Source organism: Squalius cephalus (genome assembly GCF_949319135.1).
Source record: "Squalius cephalus genome assembly, chromosome: 7".
NCBI lineage: Eukaryota > Metazoa > Chordata > Actinopteri > Cypriniformes > Leuciscidae > Squalius > Squalius cephalus.
The window spans coordinates 43881236-43902765 of record NC_137128.1 but is presented as its reverse complement, the minus strand read 5'-3'; the positions used below and the strand labels follow the sequence as shown (position 1 = coordinate 43902765).

Here is a 21530-nt window from a genome sequence, read left to right as displayed (position 1 = left end):
ACTAAATACATAAACGCTCTCCAAATACTCACAATGCAACTAAATACAGAAACACCCTGCAAATAATCACAACTAAGCCAACTACAGTAACGCGCTACAAATACTCACAACGCAACTAAATACAGAAACGCTCTGTAAATACTCACAACGCAACTAAATACATAAACGCTCTCCAAATACTCACAATGCAACTAAATACAGAAACACTCTCCAAATACTCACAACGCAACCAAATACAGAAACGTGCTACAAATACTCACAACTCAACCAAATACAGAAACACGCTACAAATACTCACAACTCAACCAAATACAAGAAACTCGCTTCAAATACTCACAACACAGCCAAATACAGAAACGCGCTACAAATACTCACAACTCAACCAACTGCAGAAACGCGCTACAAATACTCACAATGCAACTAAATACAGAAACACTCTCCAAATACTCACAACTCAACCAAATACAAATACAGAAACACCCTGCAAATACTCACAACTCAACCAAATACAGACACACTCTCCAAATACTCACAACACAACTAAATACATAAACGCTCTCCAAATACTCACAATGCAACTAAATACAGAAACACCCTGCAAATACTCACAACTAAGCCAACTACAGTAACGCGCTACAAATACTCACAACGCAACTAAATACAGAAACGCTCTGTAAATACTCACAACGCAACTAAATACATAAACGCTCTCCAAATACTCACAATGCAACTAAATACAGAAACACTCTCCAAATACTCACAACGCAACCAAATACAGAAACACGCTACAAATACTCACAACTCAACCAAATACAAGAAACTCGCTTCAAATACTCACAACACAGCCAAATACAGAAACGCGCTACAAATACTCACAACTCAACCAACTGCAGAAACGCGCTACAAATACTCACAATGCAACTAAATACAGAAACACTCTCCAAATACTCACAACTTAACCAAATACAGAAACGTGCTGCAAATACTCACAACTCAACCAAATACAGAAACATGCTACAAATACTCACAACTCAACCAAATACAGAAACACCCTGCAAATACTCACAACTCAACCAACTGCAGAAACGCGCTACAAATACTCACAATGCAACTAAATACATAAACGCTCTCCGAATACTCACAACGCAACTAAATACAGAAATGCGCTGCAAATACTTACAACACAACTAAATACAGAAACACGCTGCAAATACTCACGACGCAACCAACTACAAAAACGTGCTACAAATACTCACAACGCAACTAAATACATAAACGCTCTCCAAATACTCACAACGCAACTAAATACAGAAACACGCTACAAATACTCACAACGCAGCTAAATACAGAAACATGCAGCAAATACTCACAACGCAACTAAATATAGAAACATGCAGCAAATACTCACAACGCAACTAAATATAGAAACACGCTGCAAATACTCACAACGCAACCAAATAAACGCGCTGCAAATACTCATACAACCAAATACAGAAACGTGATGCAAATACTCACAATGCAACCACATACAGAAACATAAAATGTTAATATTCCTTGATGTGTTCTGATGATGAACATGCATATGACCTGAAAACAGTTGCATTGAGTGTGGATGACTGTGTGCTCAATTTCTCAGGAGGTAGAAAAAAATTAGTCTTGGACACATTTTCTGACAAGTGGTAAATTAGAGTTAAAAACAACCATGCTAATTACAGACGTGTGAAGAGCAGGAGAAATAACCTCAATTTAGCATCAACACCCACTTTGGGGGAGAGAGAGAGAGAGAGAGAGAGAGAGAGAGAGAGAGAGAGAGAGAGAGAGAGAGAGAGAGAGAGAGAGAGAGAGAGAGAGAGAGAGAGAGAGAGAGAGAGAGAGAGAGAGAGAGAGAGAGAGAGAGAGAGGAAGGGGGGGCGGGAGAGACTTACAGACCATGAGAGTTCATTCAAAGTTTGTGTGTCGAGTAATAATCCCACTGCAAATAAACAGATGTATGTGTTGTGCCAAAACAACACAGTACATCCTTTGTTTTCCAAGTTCACATATTGCTGTCCAAATCCATTTAGATGGATCTATAAACTAGAGTTGTGCTTGCTTGTGGAAAAATCACCACCGCAATACCTTAGGTGTTTCGAGTGGATCTTAGTGTGCTACTATACAGATGCAAGTTGTTATTTTTACCTAATCAAACCTGACATTCCACAACCAAATAAAAATGCACACGAGATCACAAAACTAATTACCTTACACAAAATTGGCTGACAGAGACAAATATACTGATCCACTGGCTATAATATCAGGACTTTTTGTCAAATGTTTTCTTTTTAAAATTGAACACAATGGTTTATATTATATGAATCATGAATATTTAAGATTCACCAAGGCTGCTATTATTTGATCAAAATTATCAGTAATAATCAATGATATTGTACTGTTTTAAATAACTGTTTTCAAAATAATTTTATTTTGAAATTTTACTTTAGAATTATTTGGAATCCAAAAAAATAAAAAAAAATAAAAAAAATAGCTGTGATTCACTAAATTGCAGGTTTAATTTAACATGAAGTATTAAAAAAACGATTATTTTGCAGCTTTCTTTTCATTCAAATTCAACAAATGTATACATTTTAAAATTAGTTTATTTTGTTTCCATTTGTACTTTTGTCTCATTCTAAGTCGAGTCAAAGGCGTTGCATTGTGAGATACACTATTCTGCACAGTGTGATCTGGTTGTATGCTGCATACTTTTCAGTAAGTAATCCTAGTATTCCATAAATACTGACAATTTTCATTCTGTGCATAGTACACATACTGCTAATCTAGCAGGTGTATAGTAGTATGTCATTCTGAACATGTATCCTTTAACTTGTCCGATAACATGTTGCTACCCTGTGAGGAAACATTAAGTCACTGTGAGAATCTGGATCAGATCTCTAGAGAGCGTTCAATGAATCACACACCTCATCCCATCCATCCCTGCTAGTGTTCAGTATTGGGAAGGTGGGTCTGTGAGAGAGGGATGGAGCTGGGTTTGCCCTGCGGATATGGAGGGCAAACACATGTAATGTTACATTAATCATACTGTATGCACACAGACCCGCCGCATGCAGAGGAAGATCCCATGATAAGGATTGAAAATGAAAGGATGGGCGTCCGTCCACAGAGGACGACCCAATGGGAAGACAAATCCCCTCCGTAACGACAGACAGAAATGGCACAGGAGAGGGAGAGAGAGAATGAAGGAGGTGCTCTATTTCTGCCCAGCGCTTCTCAGGAGATGGTATACTTGTATGTGTTCTCCTGGTCACATGACCCTGTTCCAGCCTTGGAATGGGAGAGAGAAGGGGGAGGGGGGATAAGAAATTGAAATAAATATGGAAATGGGAAGGAAAGAAAAATAAGAGAAAGTGGAAATTACTGTGGAAAGGAAACTAAAAATATAAATCAGACTTTGTTAGGGTCAGGTTTGTTTCTGTTGTGTTTTGGTTTGATTTTTCCCTTTTTCCTGATTGCCTGTGTCTTCATTCCTTGTTAGTCGTCATGGTTTCCAATTTAATTACTCATTATTGCCACCTGTCTCTTGTTTAGTTTCCTTTGTTTCTGTGTATTTAAGCCCTATATTTCTGTCGCTCCTGGTCAGTTCTTGTTAACACTTAGTGTGTTTTTTTATTAAATATTTTAATATTTGCTCTTATCATCGCCTGCGTGTGTTTAGTTTAATAAAAGGTTTATCATCTTGGAATTCTCCTCGCAGCTTCATCGTCGTGCTTGCTAGAAGCCAGACATTACAACCCTTTCTATCTCCACATTTATTTATGTAAATAGCTTTCAGAGGAATGTATTTTTCCCATGGGAAGTGTTTTTATGTAAGATCAAGGCTGGTTGGTGCTTGATGGCCTGGAAGGAACATTTACGCCACAGAATTTCTGCACAGAGACTCAAAGATGCGATTACATTTGAACACTGTTGCTTTCACACAGCGGCTCACAGTGACCCTGAAAACACTACAAGAACCAAACCCAGACTCGACTGATCCGCTCGAGGACAGAACGTGGATGTGGAAGTCATTGAAAGAGCAGGTGAGTGATAAAATAAAGGAATGGACATGAAAAAAAATGAAACCAGAAACATTTAAACTGAAGCTGTGTAAAATATGTAATATAGATGAGTTTGAGTTCTATATTAATGTATCATGCGTATCTGCCAAAAAACACCTACATTGCATGGACAAATTAATTATATTACTCTGTAATTAGCATAAAGCACCTTTTAGTGCCTTTTACTTAGAGGAAGAATTTCATTTTTACTGATCAAAGATTTTTGCCAGGTGAATGATAAAACGGGCAAACAGGCCATAGATTTTACCAGAATATGAGTTTTGAGAGTTTTGCATGGCACCTTTTTTTTTCAGATGTAATTTTTTTTATTATTGTTCTTAATAGTTCTGTTACTTTTATATTGCATTTTTTAAGAGCTGTGTCATTTAGCAGGTGCTTTTATCCTAAGGGATTTAACTATTAGCTACACTAAAAAGGGTAGGCAATTTGTTAACAAAAAACACTTTTTGTTATACAGGTTGAAGCTCCCTTCGCATCCTGACAGCAGTCATTAATAGAAGTGGTATAAATGTAAAAAAAAATGTACATATATGTACTATATCTAAGTCTCCGAACCAAGATATGTTCTTCCAATCATTGCATTCGGTCCGAACGCAATGATTCGGCTTAAATCGGACTATTTTCTCAATCTGAAATAAAGAATACCTTGTACACATGCACGTTTATGTATGTTTTACATCTTACAAACTTTATTTAGGCCTACGACGTCTTATTAACGTGATGGAGGAGACTGAATATTTGCTAAAAAAAAAAAAAAAATCTCTTCGATATGTCATGGTAAAAACAACCAAGAAAATGTCCAGTGACATTATAGTAGTGGTTCTGAACTCGTTTTGTTACATAAAAACATATATGCGAATCGGATTGCAACATGTAGGATTCATATAAGCAGTGCAGTAGACTGTAGTCAGCACGAAGAAATCATGGACAAAAATAGGAGCATCAAAATTCACATTTCACGCAGGGAACAGTTTAGTGCAGTTGTTGAGAGTCACCGCCTCAGGGAAACGCTCTTATTGCCCATCACTGTTTTTTCTGATGGCTCTGAGTCGCTTTATGGAGGATGGTGGAAGATGTTGACTGGCAGGATGACCTCCAAAAAAGCCATCCAATATGTCAGTAACTGCATTTTTATTAGCAGGATGAAGAAAACAACACAGAATGAGAATTTCCTTGGCTCTGCCCTGAGGTATTTTGAGGATTGCTCAAGGCCTGTATGTCTGACTCAGTCAAGAGACATGAGACATCCTTCAAACCCCAGCGGATCTTCACTCGTCGAGTGATTCATGGCTCAGCATTCAGGACCTGGAGTTACAGAAATTAAATAGTGAAAATAAGATGACACGTTTAGGCTGCATTTATCACAGCAAAGACAAGCGTTCACGATAAAACGGTTTGTTTTAGATAAATGTTCAGTATTAGAATCCGTGAATTATGAGAAAATACTATGCAAAATTATTTTATTTTATTTCAGAAATTCTGTGTCCATCTCATTTTCTCTCATTGTGGATATAAAAAGTCTACAGATCCCTGTTAAAGGGTTAGTTCACCCAAGAATGAAAATTCTGTCTTTATTTACTCTGTTTACCACAGCTGATCATGTGTGATAAATGTTTAAATGTGAATAAAAGCCTAAATTCAATCTGTTCATCATATAAAGCAATCGAGCCTCTTCAGAAAATTAGTTAGTTTTAGATTAGTTTTACAATCTCTTTATGAACTTTTTGAAGCGTAAAAGTGGATGTTGCGTTGCTGTGGAGGGACAGAAATCTCTCAGTTTTCATCAAAAAAGATCTTCATTTGTGTTCTGAAGATGAACGAATGTCTTTCAGGTTTGGAACGACATTAGGGTGAGTAATGACAGATCTATATGACAGATTCATGATCTATAATAATAATAAAAAAAACATCTGTTTTAATAACTGGTGTTGAGTCGCATTCAGTCACATTAAACCTTTTGGGAGTGTTCTAATAAAATAAAAATAAAACGTATCTGAACAGTGAATGACGACATTTTTACTGCTTTTGGTAAGTTTATATGTGTTGGGTCTGTCCTGTTGATCTGAGGATGGAGCACTAGTGTCCTCTTGTGGAGAATATTCAACACTGCAGTGGCCCCTGATCCAGAGTATTGCTGGACAATGACCAATGCAATGGTGCGGGTCCAAGAAATGTCATTTCAATACATGTGTGACTTTCAGTTTCAGCCAGGTATGCAAATTGAAATATGCAAAGCTGCATTGTGCATATTTTTTGCTTAATGAGTAGAATCATACTAAAACCATTAGTATGACAAACCACACACACACACAAAATGGTTTAGCCTCAAACTATGCCTTGCATAGTATTTTTAACTTCTTATTTTAAACAGTTTTACCTAAATACAAATTTAAACAGTTTAAAAAATCCTATAGATAGAATTATATGAAATGCAGAGGCTGATGTAATGCTGTGTAATTCAAGCATTTTTTTGAACATGGTGTATGCCTATTTTATTTAAAAATAAATATTTATGCATCCTAACGTTTAATTCAACATATGCACACATTTTGAAACACAAAAAGAAACGCTCTGAATAAAGCAAAGGCCTGTTCCTCCAAAGCTGACTGACGGAATGACAAAGAAAAGTCTAGGTGCATCTTGGGAATTGTAGTTTCGTGAGTGCTTATAAAAGTAGTAAACATTTTCCCACTCATAAGATTAAAAATAACATCCGGAGAGATTTTATTATCTCTCATGATTTGTATCCAGGTGTTTCGTTAATAACTCTTTGTTTAGCTGGATTTTATTTTCTCATTCACACGGTTGCAGTCGGACACAGGAAGAATGTGTGTCCGCCCCTTTCACACCCTCAACTACATTTCCCAGAATGCCCTTTCCGCTGTTTGCTCTACTCTCCCTAACAATGCATTCTGGGAATTGTAGTTTAAACCGGCCGTGCCAGGTTGTTGCCTCGCGTCTGGACGAGCATTATACATGAGGATCTGCAGAGGGAAGTCCATCATAGACATGAAAATAGAGGCCAGGTAATCGTACTTTTCTTACGATTTATACAGAGACATATGGGCACGTAGAAATAAGAGTATGTATGAAGACAAAACACGAAGGTAAAGCGGAGTTTACCGGTTGCGCAAAGGACAGAAACGCCAGCGTTTTATAGCTGCGTTGGTGTTTTCCATGTGAAGCAGCGAAATGACCCGATTTTGTGGCTTTGTATAGACTCTAAACACTCGTTTACTTGCATTACTGATGTCTGACATGTTTGTTATGATGTATATGTTACATTTTGGCCGATATATGTTGAAACAGCACAGCTTGCACCATTAAGACATGAAAAATAAACCGGCCTCTTTTAGCCTATGCCGCAATATTGTGGACGTCTCATGTTCTACGTGGGTTTCACATCAACTTTAACGCGATATTAAACCATAAACACCTGAATACATGCCGCAGATTCGATGTAATTATGCAACACGGGCGCTGTTGAGTCATTGTCCAATCAGAGGCCAGATTAATATGACAATGCTATAAAATAACAAAAGATAACGTGGCGTTACATATGTAACATGCATAGGTCACACCTGATTAACAAGACTTGAAGCATTGTAACGTGAACAATGTTGCAGATGTAGCTTAAGGACTGAATGGAGCTGTCAAAACCATGTGGTCGACAACCACCATATGTTGACACTCCCATCAGTTTCTAAATGCAGAAATGAAAGTAATATCTGCAGTTGTGCCATATGTATTATTGCTCTTAGCCCTAAAAGCAATCTAATGATATTCCAATAAAGCCAATAAAAAAAACCTTGGGTATAGAGATAGGGAAAACATTTCAATTAACAGCTATCACCACACTTCCCCGTTTGATTAATCACAGTCCAGTTAGACAATTGCTTTGTATCACATAATTTCTGAAAAGTTATATTTAAATATGCAAATTAGGTATTATCTGATTATTAACATACATCTCCAGAACAGAAATCTAAACCTTGAAACCTTCAAATTTTTTTTTATTTTTTTTTTCATTTTGTTGACAGTTTTACAGAAGCGATTTTGGATATCTGTTTTTATCACTCCAATAAAAATGTACTCCATGTCTTTAGAAATAAAATAAATCAGGCAAATGTTTTACAAACAAAACTCTGTTTAAAATATAAAAAAATTGTCAGAATTTAGGTAGGAATAAAATAAGACTAAATGTTTGGTGTATGGAAGTGCTGCAAAAGTGGAGCTTTCTGAAAACTAATTTTTTGAGAAACGGCCTTTAATCTATTGTAAGTGAAATCTTTAGACGCAAATAAGTGTAAAAAATAATAATATAACAAGTACTTCAGTGTGTATTTTGGATGTTTTCTCTCCAGTAGTCTGAAAGCAAAATAGCCCACGCTGGTTTTACTTGAAGTGTCTTGCCAGAGGACAAGCAAACCTATTGGTTTACTTATAAGTCTGTCATTTTTCTCTTCTAGACGTGCTTGAGGTTTTGGAAACATGTCCAAGAAAAGGGGCAGGTGAGTAAAGACAATATAAACACACTTTAACATTGAACAATGATGGTATCAGAACGATGATATGGTTTACCATATGGTTTACCATAGTGATGTGCAATATGTTGGTGAATCGTTCTCTTGAGTTCATTCTTTTCAGTGAATTGGTTGAATCAGTTCTGATTCACTAGCAGATCAGTCTAAATCACATATATTTGATTGTGTTGAGTTATATATTATAATATTTGGTCATTTTGACATTATCACCAATAACCAGTTGGTGTCAGGTATAGTCATATCACTTCCACAAACTACTTATAGCCTTATCAGTGGATAAAGCACATTGACTTTCAGCCATTGACTAATAAGTGTTCAAGTATACATCTCATTTGCTGTAATTAAACTGTGTTATATAAAACTTAGAAATTTGTTTCAGAATCAGCCCACATCGGTCGATCTCTAATATATAGTCCAAAATCGACTAATAATGGTTGTGCTCAGATTATCAACAGGACCAGGCTGGAAAGAATATATTGGTGTCAGGCTGGATTATGCTGTGATATTTCCAGGACTGTGTTTTCAATGCTAGTATTGTTGAGTGACAGACATTCTCCAGTAGAAGTGAATTATTAAACTGAGCTCTGACTGAACTCGGCTGAACTATAGTCAGTTGTTAGTGGTTGGTAGTTTTACTGACCATTGGGTCGGCCCATTTTTTGTGTTGGCTTTTGTCGGACCCCATCAGGGCTTTTTTTGGCCGATTGAGCTTGTTAAATAGGCATCCGTTGGCATTGGCTTCATCGTTGAGAGAGAGAGCTCTAATTGGCTGTTCAGCTTAAGGCAAGCTCACACTACATGACTTTTAACTGGATGTTGCTATCACGGATAGATATCCAAAGTCTGCGACGAAAACCGGCCAAAGCGGCGCACGTTGAGGTCACTGATGCTCGTTGAGTATTGGTGCGTTCAAGCCCTCCTGGGAAGTCGTGTTTATGACGGCATGTGCTAGGGCTGCACGATATTGAAGAAAAATGTGATATGCGATAACTAATTAAATAATGCGATATGCGATACGATAATGCTTAAATTGTGTAAAATAAACTTAAATTATCTTTAAAATATCTTTAAAATGATATAACCTACATACGTGTTTCACATTCTTTTTTTGACAAGAAAACATCCCTACAACTTCTGAAAGTGCACAGCAGTGTTTTACTGTAGCATAAGAAGTGTGTGTAAACCACAGGGTTTAGTGTTTCAGGACGGCCTACATTAGGTTTATTTAACAGAACATGAATATTCAAATGTAAAAATATAACACTGCTTAGTTTTCACTGTATGAATTAAATATATCCTGATTCTTATTAAAGCTACAAAAGTTATTCAGCCAAGAGCAGTGAGTGATTTCTCTTTGTCTTTTAATCATGACCCCAGTTATCGCAAGCTGTTGCGATATGCATATCGCGATATACATTTGCGATATTTCAATAATTTTGATATATTGTGCAGCCCTAGCATGTGCGTTCAAGTCACTTTCGTCGGATTAAGATGGCGGTGTAATTTCTCTTAATTACACAAAAATAGAGCAAGTTTCTTAAACTCTAGTTCTAGAAAATGAAGAACAAAGAAAGAACAAAGTGCTTCAAGTGTGCTTTGCTTTTTATGTTTTTAATTAATTTATGAAGCCACGTGCAAACTTTATCGTTACATATTACATTGTAAAATAATGCCATCATATTCTGTGCAGGCAATTAGCTTACTTCGCTGTAAATAGAAAAGTCTAGCAATATCACTGCTAAATACCATTAAGTATTGTGTTATTCCGCCATGTTTCTCAGTGACGCGCCCTCAACTCGTAAAGATCGGGGCTTAAAGGGTAACTCTCGCCAAAATTGAACCTAGGCTCTTTTTGTTAATCCACCCGAGTTAAACTTTCGTGTAAATGCATAATTAGAATGGAAACGCCACTTTTAAGTTTGACCGTATTTTCGTTTTAGGTCAAATTGCCTTTTGAATGGGAGTGAATGGGGCACTTCTATGATAGCATCAAAATCGTTATTTTTAAAACACTAAGAAGGCTCGACACAACATGAAACTTTGCTGGAAGTATCACCAGGGGCTCTACACATGAACTCCAGCATTGACTACATTGTTTGTGTACACAAATTTTCTCACTTTATCAGTTAGTGTTTCCGGTGGCTGGAATTTTGTCAGTCAAAAGTAGTCGATCTCCGAATGCTACGTAATGAACTGACTCCATATGAGGAAATGTCATGAACTTGTAATTTCAATGAAAAGCATGATAACTTTAAACAATTATCCATGATTTGATATGGAAACAAGCTTTAGGAGCTTTCCATCTTTACTCTCCTCATGTGACGTTGCATTCAGAGATCAACTACTTTCTCAATCCCATTCAAAAGGCATTTTGACCTAAAACGAAAATACGGTCAATCTTAAAAGTGGCGTTTTCATTCTAATTATGCTTTTACATGAAAGTTAGATTAACAAAATCTTGTTCATGTGCGCTCAACTCGTAAATCACCCACATGAGCAGGTAAGCGACGTGATCTGAGCAGTCACAGACACTGCGATATTTTCAAACCTTTTTGATATAATCGCCACGATCTTATAGTGTGTCAAATGCAATGACAAGGTGGAACTAATCCAGCCAATCAAAGTGGTATAAATGGAAAAATCTCATAATCACTTGCATGAGTTTCTCGTGTGAGAAAATGCCAAGAACTGTCTCTTGACCAAATGTCTTGTGGTTTGTGCACCTCGTCAGCGTTGTGTATATGTATACGACAAGTGTATGTGAGCTGCTATGACAAGACGACGACAGATGACAAGAAGCCTTGTTGTGTAGTGTGAGCACCACAGTGATTCATATCTCTTCATATCTCATTAACTCAACAGTCTTACAGTCGTGTACTGTGAGCTTAACCTTAGCGAACGATTCAGTGAAAGTGATGAAAAGTCTAGAAGTCAAGACGGCACAGACAGAAGTCTGTTCTTACTTGAGCATAATCTTACTTGAGCACACCAATGCACGAATATTTTCATAATAACATGAGCCGACTGTAAGGAAGAAAGTGATCAGCGTGACTGATATTCAACAGCGCTGCTTTGTTTACGGTTTGTGTATCTGCAGTCACAGTTTTTGTTTCTCTTTTTGAATGATGTATATATATGCTGATATTTACTTACACACAGCCGCAGAACACACACGTTAGTTGGCAGTCGCCTTTAGTCCTTTCGGTGTGTTCAGCCGACGATTAGGCGCCTGTAGAGTCCGTGTGAACCCATTTTATTTTGGTAATCTGATGTGTTTCTGAGTGAAATAGGATATTAAAGAAAAATACAGGGCAGGAGTTGTTTTGGAATTGGTTGGATTGTGAAAAGTGGCTGTTACAGGTCAGAATAGATCAAGGTGGTTGAAAAATTGCAGGGCTTAGCAAGTTATTACATATTAATGAAAGATTATGAAGACAATTTTTTTTTTGTACACTACTGTTTGGATTCGGTAAGATTTTTAAAATGTTTTTGAAAGAAGTCTCTTCTGCTCACCAAGTCTGCGTTATAACATTATAAGTGTCTTTACTGGCACTTTTGATTAATTTAATGCATCCTTGATGAATAATAATTTCTTTCAAAATATAAAATTAGTGTGTAGTGTACTCTAAATCATGCAAAAATTGTATTTCATTCTTTATCAAATTTTGGAAACACTTTACAATAAGGTTTCATTTGTTAATGCAGTAACTAACAATGAGTAATACATTTGTTACAGTATTTATTAATCTTTGACTAAAAGTAGGTCATTCTTTGTTCATGTTAGTTCACAGTGCATGAACTAATGTTAACAAATGCAACATATGATTTTAATAATGTATCAGTAAACGTTGAATTTAGATTAATAAATGCTGTTCATTCTTATTTCACTTTAACTAATGAAACCTTATTGTAGTGTTACCAGCAGTTTTATATCATGCCCAATTTTTAGACTGCTGATACTCATATTAATACCACTTTAGATTAACGTACAGTGTGTATCTGTCACGTGAGCCATATGCATTTGATATCATCTAAGAGAGAATGCTGTGCAATATAAAATCGATCAATCAGTGTTTGAGCGGTAAAACGATGCTTGATTAGTTATTTCAGCCGGACTTTTAGCCCATTATTATTACGCTCCTGTTTTTCTCCTCTCGTCAGGAAGCGCAGCAGTGGCGAGCTGAGCGACAGTCTCACTCCAGATCCCAACAACCTGCTGGGCCGACGCATCCAACACAGCTGGAGGGAGAAGGGCGCGCTGACCAAGTGGAAGGGCACCGTGCTGGACCGCCTCAGCGTCAACTCCTCCCTGTTCATGGTCAAGTACGACGGCTTCGACTGCGTCTATGGCATCGAGCTCTTTAAAGATGAGAGAGTCTCAAACCTGCAAGTTCTCACTGAGAAAGTGGGTGAGTAGGTGGATCTGTTTTGCTGCAAACAGGAAACAGGAAGTAGCACATGTGCAAGGATGAGCAATATTTATAGTGCATGAACGGCAACTAAAGCATTCTGTGACATTATGCATGACCAAAATGTCACGGTATGAGAAACTGTATATCCAGATATACACACACACACACACACACACAAAAAAAAAATGTCTGCGAAATGAAAACAATTTCAACAGATGACTTGAATAGCTCTGTTTGGAAATAATTAATCATTCTTTAATTTTGTAGGGGAGTGAATCTGCATAGAAAATAATAAACAAATTAAAACATTGATAAATACAATATAACGATACAATATACTATATATAATAAAATATAAAGATACAAATTAAATAAACAGTGCTTTATGTTTTTCAGTTAATTATTACAGTATTCAGGTACAGAAATAATCAAATGTAAAATAACATTGCATATTCTTTACTGTGTAAAGCTACAAAAGTGATTTTCTCTTTGTATTTTGTTGTTTGATTAGCATTAATGACACTGCAGCATCAGCAGGTTTATTAGGCTGCTGTCACTTTAAGACCGAATGCATGTATCTAATATAATAATACACATCCGTTTTCTTTCTCAGTTGTTTACGTACGCCATAAGTGACTGTTTATGAGGATACTAGCCGAGACAGTGTGTATGTGTGTCCTTTCATGCACAAAAAGATGAGAAAGAGAACTGAATTCGGTGTTTCCTTCTTTCGCTCAGATGGTTTAAAATCGCTAGAATGTTTAAACTGACAGGACCTAAAACACTAGCAAACAGAAAACTTTTGCTCTATGATGGTTAAACTGCAATTAATCCGAGAATCACGTGCGTTTCGAACCGTGGTGTCTGCTCCATACGGTTCAACTACGATTCCTATACTTGACTTTGCACATCCTGCAATGTGACTATCTTTAATTGCAATATCGATGATAGAAGGATATATCGTGCAGCCCCTGCAGGGTTTTTCCTGTATGCAATGATGTGCACATCTGTTCCCCAGTAATCATAATAAAGTTAAAATAGACAGAAGGGAAAATAAACGAACTGATTACTAAAGCACAGAATAAATAAGACTGAATTGGAAGACATTTGTTTTTGATGATGTTTGTGGTTGAAATAATGATGGAGACTGATTATGTATCAGGGTTATTTTACTTTACTGAAACTAAAACAGTTTTCATTGATTCATTCAGTTTTTATTAATAAAAACTAAAATCGCATCCTCAAATAGCACTGTTTTGTATGCATAGATTTACAATATCACAATTGAGAATATATGAAAACAGCACGATATGTGGCAAAGTAAATGAGGGTTTCATCTAGAAAAAGATGAATATGAAATATTGTGACAAGAATTTTGGTGCCTGTTGTTTTGCACAGCTTTAGTTTAGATAAAACGTCAATGCTTACTATATCTTAGTCTAATTAACTATTTTGCATAGTGAAAGAATAGTTGTTAGATAGTTAAAATAAATGCAATTATTTCATGAATGAAGATTTAATACTTTAAAGACATTTATATGTTATAAAATATTTCTATTTCACTTAATAAATAAATGCTGTTCAATTTAGCTTTGCCATCACAGGAATAAATTTCACTTTATTTCCCTCCTTTTTATACCATGTAAAACATTTTCTTGAGAAATCAATACAAATATTTTATCGACCCCAGACATTTGAACTGTGTAGGTACAGTAACTTTGATCATAGATCACAGATAATCTGAAGACCACGCCCACCGGGGGGGGAAACAATCCAACCGTCTCCATTGACTTTGCATTGCGAGAGGCTGCCTCCTTGTCATTTATGACTTATAACAAAAGACAGAACAATGCCTAAAAGCTGCTGTGTGACAAGGTGTACAGCAAACAAGCTAAAAAAACCCAGAAATACATTTTTATAAGCTTCCGAACCGTAAAAGCCAGCCAAAAGTGGATACAGGCAATAAGACGTGAAGCATCAGCAGGAAGAATGGGTAAATTGTGGGATGCTGACACTCAGTATGTCTACGTGTGCAGTAAACATTTTGTCACTGGTAAGTCAAATATCCAAATGTCAGTTTTATATATTAAAATTAGGGCTGCACGATATGAGGAAAAGCTGCGATGTGCGATAACATTGTTTAATATTGCGATGACGATATGACTTGCGATAAATATTCAAATGTGAATGTTAGCTATACTGTTCCCATGTCTGCTTTAATAGGTTCTTTGCGTGTTAGGTCAAACGTTTATTCGTTTGCGAGTGAGCAAGTGTGTGTGTGTGTGAGAGTGAGTGAGTGAGCGTGAGTGAGTGAGTGAGCGAGGGACAGTGGGTGTGTGTGTGCGCGCGAGCGAGTGTGTGTGTGTGTGTGTGCGCGTGAATGTTTGCGAGTGAATGTGTGCGTGTGACGGCAGGCGATGACTGGTCGGAAAACAACGTGTAGTCTGACACTGTCCACGACACGACAAGATTTTAGGAGTCAAAATCGTGTAATCTGACACCGTGACTATCGTAACAGACACAAAAATCTTGTAATCTGAACCAGGCATTATTCATCGTGTCAGGCTGTCTGTTGCGATGTGTTCATCGCGCGAGTTCATATCGCGATGACGATGAAAATTCGATGTATCGTTCAGCCCTAATTAAAATATATATTTTATATATTATATTTATGTAAGCTAAGCTGTAGCCGTTCCAGTGGGCATAGTTCTCAGAGTAGTTCGAGAACTAGTTGCGCTCTGTCTCAATTGATCCACTTTTATGTCCTGAAACAACCGTTTTTTTGGGGTCGACAGCTTATAAAAATGTATTTCTGGGTTATTTAGCTTGTTTGCTGTACACCTTGTCACATAGCAGCTTTTAGACATTGTTTTGTTTTTTGTTATAAGTCATAAATGACAAGGAGGCAGCCTCTTGCAATGCAAAGTCAATGGAGACGGTTGGATTGTTTCCCCCCCCCCGGTATGGGCGTGGCCTAAATATGCTCTATATTGCTGTTTATTCATTTACATTTATGCATTTGGCAGACGCTTTTATCCAAAGCGACTTGCATTGCATTTCAAGGTACACATTTACATTCTTATCAGTTCTTGCTTTCCTTGGGAATCGAACTCATGACCTTGGCGTTGCAAGCACCAACGCTTTACTGTTTGAGCTACAGGAAGGCTTTATAGTTGCATTAATTCAACCAATTACATGTGTTGCGTATTTCAGTGTGATTGAACATGGTTCATACAATCCCAGTCAGATTTCAGAGCTTTTATGCCACAAGAGCTCTTAACCAGGGTAAAATCACTGTAACACTGTAACATTGCTGTTTCCTAACCCTTCGTAGTGAACAACAAGATCAAGGTTCCTCATGACGCAGAGGAGCTGGTGGGAAAAGCCGTGGAGCATCTGTTTGAGAAGGAGGACGGTGAGAAGAACGAGTGGAGGGGGATGGTCCTGTCCCGAGCGCCCATCATGACCAACTGGTACTACATCACGTACGAGAAAGACCCTGTGCTCTACATGTACCAGCTCTGGGACGACTACAAAGACGGAGACCTCCGGATTTTACCTGAAGCGGGTAAATAAGCTGATGTTTTTAATAAAAGTTTACTGAAGTTAATTCCGTTTGAAGGTTATTGAATATGATATTACTCACCTTTTTTTACTCAAACTTTATATTATGATACTAGAAAGTGTTACATTCAAATGTATGCAATTAGCAGACACGTTTAAATTGCTACTCTGCCTTACAGAGCAATGTTTCACAACCAAGATTGTTTTTTTGGTTCTGTGTGACTCAGACTTCTTACGAAGCATCTCTTAGGCCCTGTTTACATCTGGTATTAAGATGTGTTTCAGTCGTTTACACCTGGTGTTTTAATCCGTGTCTTTTGTCCACTTTCAAACACTTCTGTCCTGAAATCTTCAAGGGGAGGGTCTATGGATGGGTAAATGTATGTTTTTTTCAGATCTTTTGAGCTAATGGCCAAAATAAGCTCACGCAATTTACACATGAGCACGATCGGAGATGACGTAAAAACACACAGAGAGCATCAGCTTTAGTTTCTGTTCTGACAGACACAAGACCAGCCGAACGCTGTGAGTGTGTGTTAGAAATCAGCAATGATGAGAGAACATTGTGCTTCGTATGTTTTTCATCTTCAAACTAAACTTGGGTCTTCAGCCGACAGTTTAAATCTCGTCTGGCTAGAGCGCTTCACATAATGTTACGCATTACTTCTGTAGACGGAGAGTAGACGGTCTTTTGTGGCTGTTCAAACACATTCGACCACATGAGTGTTTACACTACAAAAGCAATCTGATCAAATGCATTTTCCTCTGCCTCTTTAAGTGGTCTAAAGTGGACAATCTCAAAACGTTTTAGACTTCGTTTACACCTGTATTTAGTGTCGTCCACTTGTGATCCAATCGACCAAAACACACACCAGGTGTACACAAGGCCTGAGAGATCTTTTATCTTTATCTATCTGGCTGGATTTCTCTACGGTCTGTCAGTTTCTACATTATCAGCCACCTCATTATCTCTACCTTGATGATAAATGCTGTTCTTTTGAACTTTCTATTCACCATAGAATCCTGAAAAAAATGATAGGAAATGTTTCTTGAGTGGCAAATCATCATATTAGAATGATTTCTGAAGGATCATGTGACACTGAAGACTGGAGTAATTCGGCTTTGAATCACAGGAATAAATGACATTTGAACATATTCAAATATGAAAATTCTTATAATATTACTGTAGTTCTCACTGTATTTTTGATCAAATAAAGGCAGTTATGGTGAGCGTAAGGGACTTCTTTTTACAAACGTTTGAATTTTATATTATTGTTCTGTATATAATTATCTAAAATACTAATATTTAAATGAATAACATGCATATTTATTGGGTAACACTTTACTTTACAGTCTCCTTGTTACATATATTACATGTACTTACCATAGTAATAACAGTAAATTATGTATAATTACATGCAACTAACCCTCAACCAAATCCTACCCTAACCCTATAGTAAGTACATGTAGTTGCTTAATATTACTCAGTACTTAAATATATAATTACACTGTAACAATTCCACCTTAAAAAACAACTTTTGTATATCATTTATTCTATTCTATTAATAAAATAGGTAGGTTGAATTCAATCATTCATTGCAGTAAAGTGAAGTTTCAGTTTACTGTCTCCGTTTCTTTGTTTCCGCAGAGAATAAACACTTGCTGCCCGCAGACAGGAAGCCCGGCGAGGAAACAGAGAGCCTTGTGGGTAAGCAGGTGGAGTATGTGACGGATAAAGGAGTAAAGAGAACAGGCCTCGTCATCTATCAAGTCCCCGCCAAGCCGTCTGTCTACTACATCAAATACGATGACGATTTCCACATCCACGTGTACGACCTGGTCAAGACCACCTAAAAGAAACAGACAAAACAAAGAAACCCGAAACAAACCCACCGCTTCACCTCTTCGTAGCTTAAGTATCATCGCCTCTCATTGTACAGTCTGCCATGCGAGGAGGGACTGTATGAAGCGTACGTGTACAGGGTTTGTTATTTTGAGTTGATGCCATTGTCCACAATTGTCATATCAAAACAAGTGTATTTATACGTGCGAGTTGGGCATCATTTGGTGTTTATAATCCCATGGAATATCTTCGATTCAGCCGTAATCCCTGGAAAAAGGTCAGTCTCGTTTTTCGAGATTTGTGTATGAATGTTGGGACTCGCGAGACTGCGAAGGAGGTTCTTGGTTTTGAATTGTAAATAGTACTGGTAAAAAAAAAAAAAAGAAAAGAAAAAAAGACTGTAACATCAGAGAGACATTTGATTACAAATGAAACTGTCTAACTGATCTATTTATAGAACTAATATGCTTCATAACAAACGTTTGCTCCCAGAAATGCAGTTGAAACCTTCGAGTGTGTCGCTCTTTTAGTTGCGATTTCCCCCAGATCAGATCAGATATGCAACGAGACGGACGTGTTTCTGCTTTCGGCCACATTTAAAAGATGGTTTTGGGATTTTTAAAGGCGAAACTCCAGTCAGGAAAGGCATTAAACTAGGACTATATCTGGTTTTGAACAGATGTAGCATAGAGGAAGCACTGGTTTGGAAATGGTTTTCTAGAGTGATTTAACCTCAGATGAGTATTAAATGACTAAAGTGACATAACGCTCTACGAATAGGGTTGCCCGTTTTGTCCTGTGTGAGATCATCTGTGTTTCGTTACACATTCGTTTTTTTGTTGACTGTATAGCACTTGTTTCTAACACCAAGCCACGAACTACAGCTGCGATTTTGAATGTCAGGCATAGCAAAAATGAAACCAGTCTCCTCTTTTGATTGTAGAAAGATGACCAATGCAGTTAGATATGACAATGCACAGCAGTTTGAATATGTTTCTAATTGATTAACAATCAGTTATCGCAAAAACAAGATCAGTCTGATTCGACGTTTGGTTTAGTAAAACACGAGTCCAATCCAGCGGGCTGGATAGAGCTGTTAGACCTCTACAAACATCTAAACATCTTCTCCACTGTGAATAAAAGGCAGGTCTTAAATGATGAGAAGCTCAAATTCACCTTGCATTATTGTCCCAGCTGATCTGAGCAAAGCTTCAGGAAAAAGACAGTTTTGTTCTTTTACTTGACTTGGGGATACGTTTCCCCTTGTGCACGACGAGCTTTATCATCACAGCACTTTTAAAGTGATAAAACAGCAAAACTTTAAATGTCTTTTGTGGCTATTTTTTGCTATTTTTTGGCATTGCGTCACGTTTTGTTGTAAATACTGCACATGAGCAAGTTCATGTAGCTGATTTGGCCTTTTTTTTTTTGCTTGTAGTTTTTGCACTTTATTCTTACACTGTCAAGCATTTCTCCAGTGTGTTTCGCAGGAAGTCAAAGATTACAAAATGAGTCAATTATACATGGAGTGTCTTACTGATTGGCATCACCAAAATGAAATATGCAGGGGAAAATTGCTTGAAAGCATCAAAACAAAATTTTGCATGTGTTGGTTTTTAATATGGCCATAGTTTGCCAAGAATCTACTTCATTTTTATGCAAATTCTATCATTTTTATGATTTAAATCTAACACTATTAATTTTATTTTTTTGCAAATGAATTTAATTCGATCACACCACTTCTCTCAAAAGACCTGTACATAAATTAATTTGGTTATGTAAATGTAATGTAAACATGAGGATTTGATATGTAAATGTTGGATGTTCAGCGCTGCTCTCTGATTGGGTGTGTTTGCTGATCTTAACTCATTTTCCTGCTGTAGTTTGCATGTGGTTATTATCATCTCTCGGACAGACTTAAGGTTTATGAATTTTTTTCAGTACATTAGCGCCTCGCTCAGATTCATCAGTTGTTTATTGTGTAGTTTTCTTCTTGTTTGGTATTCAGTATGTCATTATCAAAAACACACAGCATGTTTAATTTATTTTTTTGGAGAAGATAAATTGTTCGTTTGTCCTGACGCCAGTAAATCTTTTGGGCAGCCCTCTTTGGGATTAGGGGAAAGTATTGTTCAGTGAAATGCACATTTCTCTAAATGACTTGTTGAACTTTCAGCTGTGGATATGGATTGAGTTTCCGGTCTGTTTGCCATGATGACATCAGGTGGAATATTTTCTGTATATTCTCCGTTGTGCTTTAAAAACACTTGTACTATATTTCTGCTTTCCCTGTGTAGACAAATCTTGGATGATTTCAAGCCGTTGGAAATGCTCAAGGTTTCACGACAAGGCTTCTGCAGTTTTTCTTTCTCCTAACTGTGAACGAGTAATTCTCTTTCTGGCTTCTTTGTAAATGTGTTTTATTGTGTGGTCCGCGAGCTTCTGCCGGTTCCTCTGGTTCTTCTATTTAATCTGTTTAATCTTTTGCTGCTTTTTTTTTTTACCAAAGTTACGTTTCAGTAGGTGACATTGACGACGAGTGTCAAACTATTCATCCTGTCTGTTTGTTTGATGTTATCGTAAATAATAAAAGAGATATTTTTTGCACTGAAAATTGTTGTTGGTGTTTTGCTGTTTATTGACTTTTCACTTGTAACTCACTATAACTCTTTCCCCACCATAGAGTGCAACAGTCGGGTTCTGGAAGTAAAAGCTCCATACACTTTTTTTTTTTTTTTTTTTTTCATAGAGAAATTGATTTTGAATGATAATTTATAAACCTTTAAAGACAGAATACTGTAATCTACGAGGTTGTTAATGGATGGTATTTGCTTCAGTTGAAGCCGTCAGCCCACATTATTTCAGCTTATTTTTAAAAGAATTGTTTAACAGTGGAATTCCTGGTGAAAAACTACATTACCCATGATGCTATACAGAAAATTCCACCAATAAGAGTAAAAAAAAAGCAACATGTGCCAAAATAGCTCTTTCCCAGATCACGGAGACGTAACGTACGTCTGCAAGATGTCTGTTAAAGATCACTTAATCTGGA

The 21530-nt window shown here is 37.0% G+C and overlaps 1 protein-coding gene and 1 long non-coding RNA gene across 2 annotated transcripts in view; both read left to right on the top strand.

Moving 5' to 3' along the window:
* Positions 1-21530, top strand: part of LOC307161906 — a 642191-nt gene that overhangs the window by 238260 nt on the left and 382401 nt on the right. The gene's annotated exons all lie outside the window — the stretch shown is intronic.
* On the top strand, positions 7035-21088 carry LOC307161900 (spindlin-W). The gene is made up of 5 exons (XM_079876851.1): positions 7035-7141; positions 8585-8626; positions 12821-13068; positions 16406-16639; positions 18284-21088. Exons 2-5 carry the CDS (start codon positions 8607-8609, stop codon positions 18487-18489), a joined length of 708 nt encoding a protein of 235 aa, XP_079732977.1. The 5' UTR covers positions 7035-7141; positions 8585-8606; the 3' UTR covers positions 18490-21088.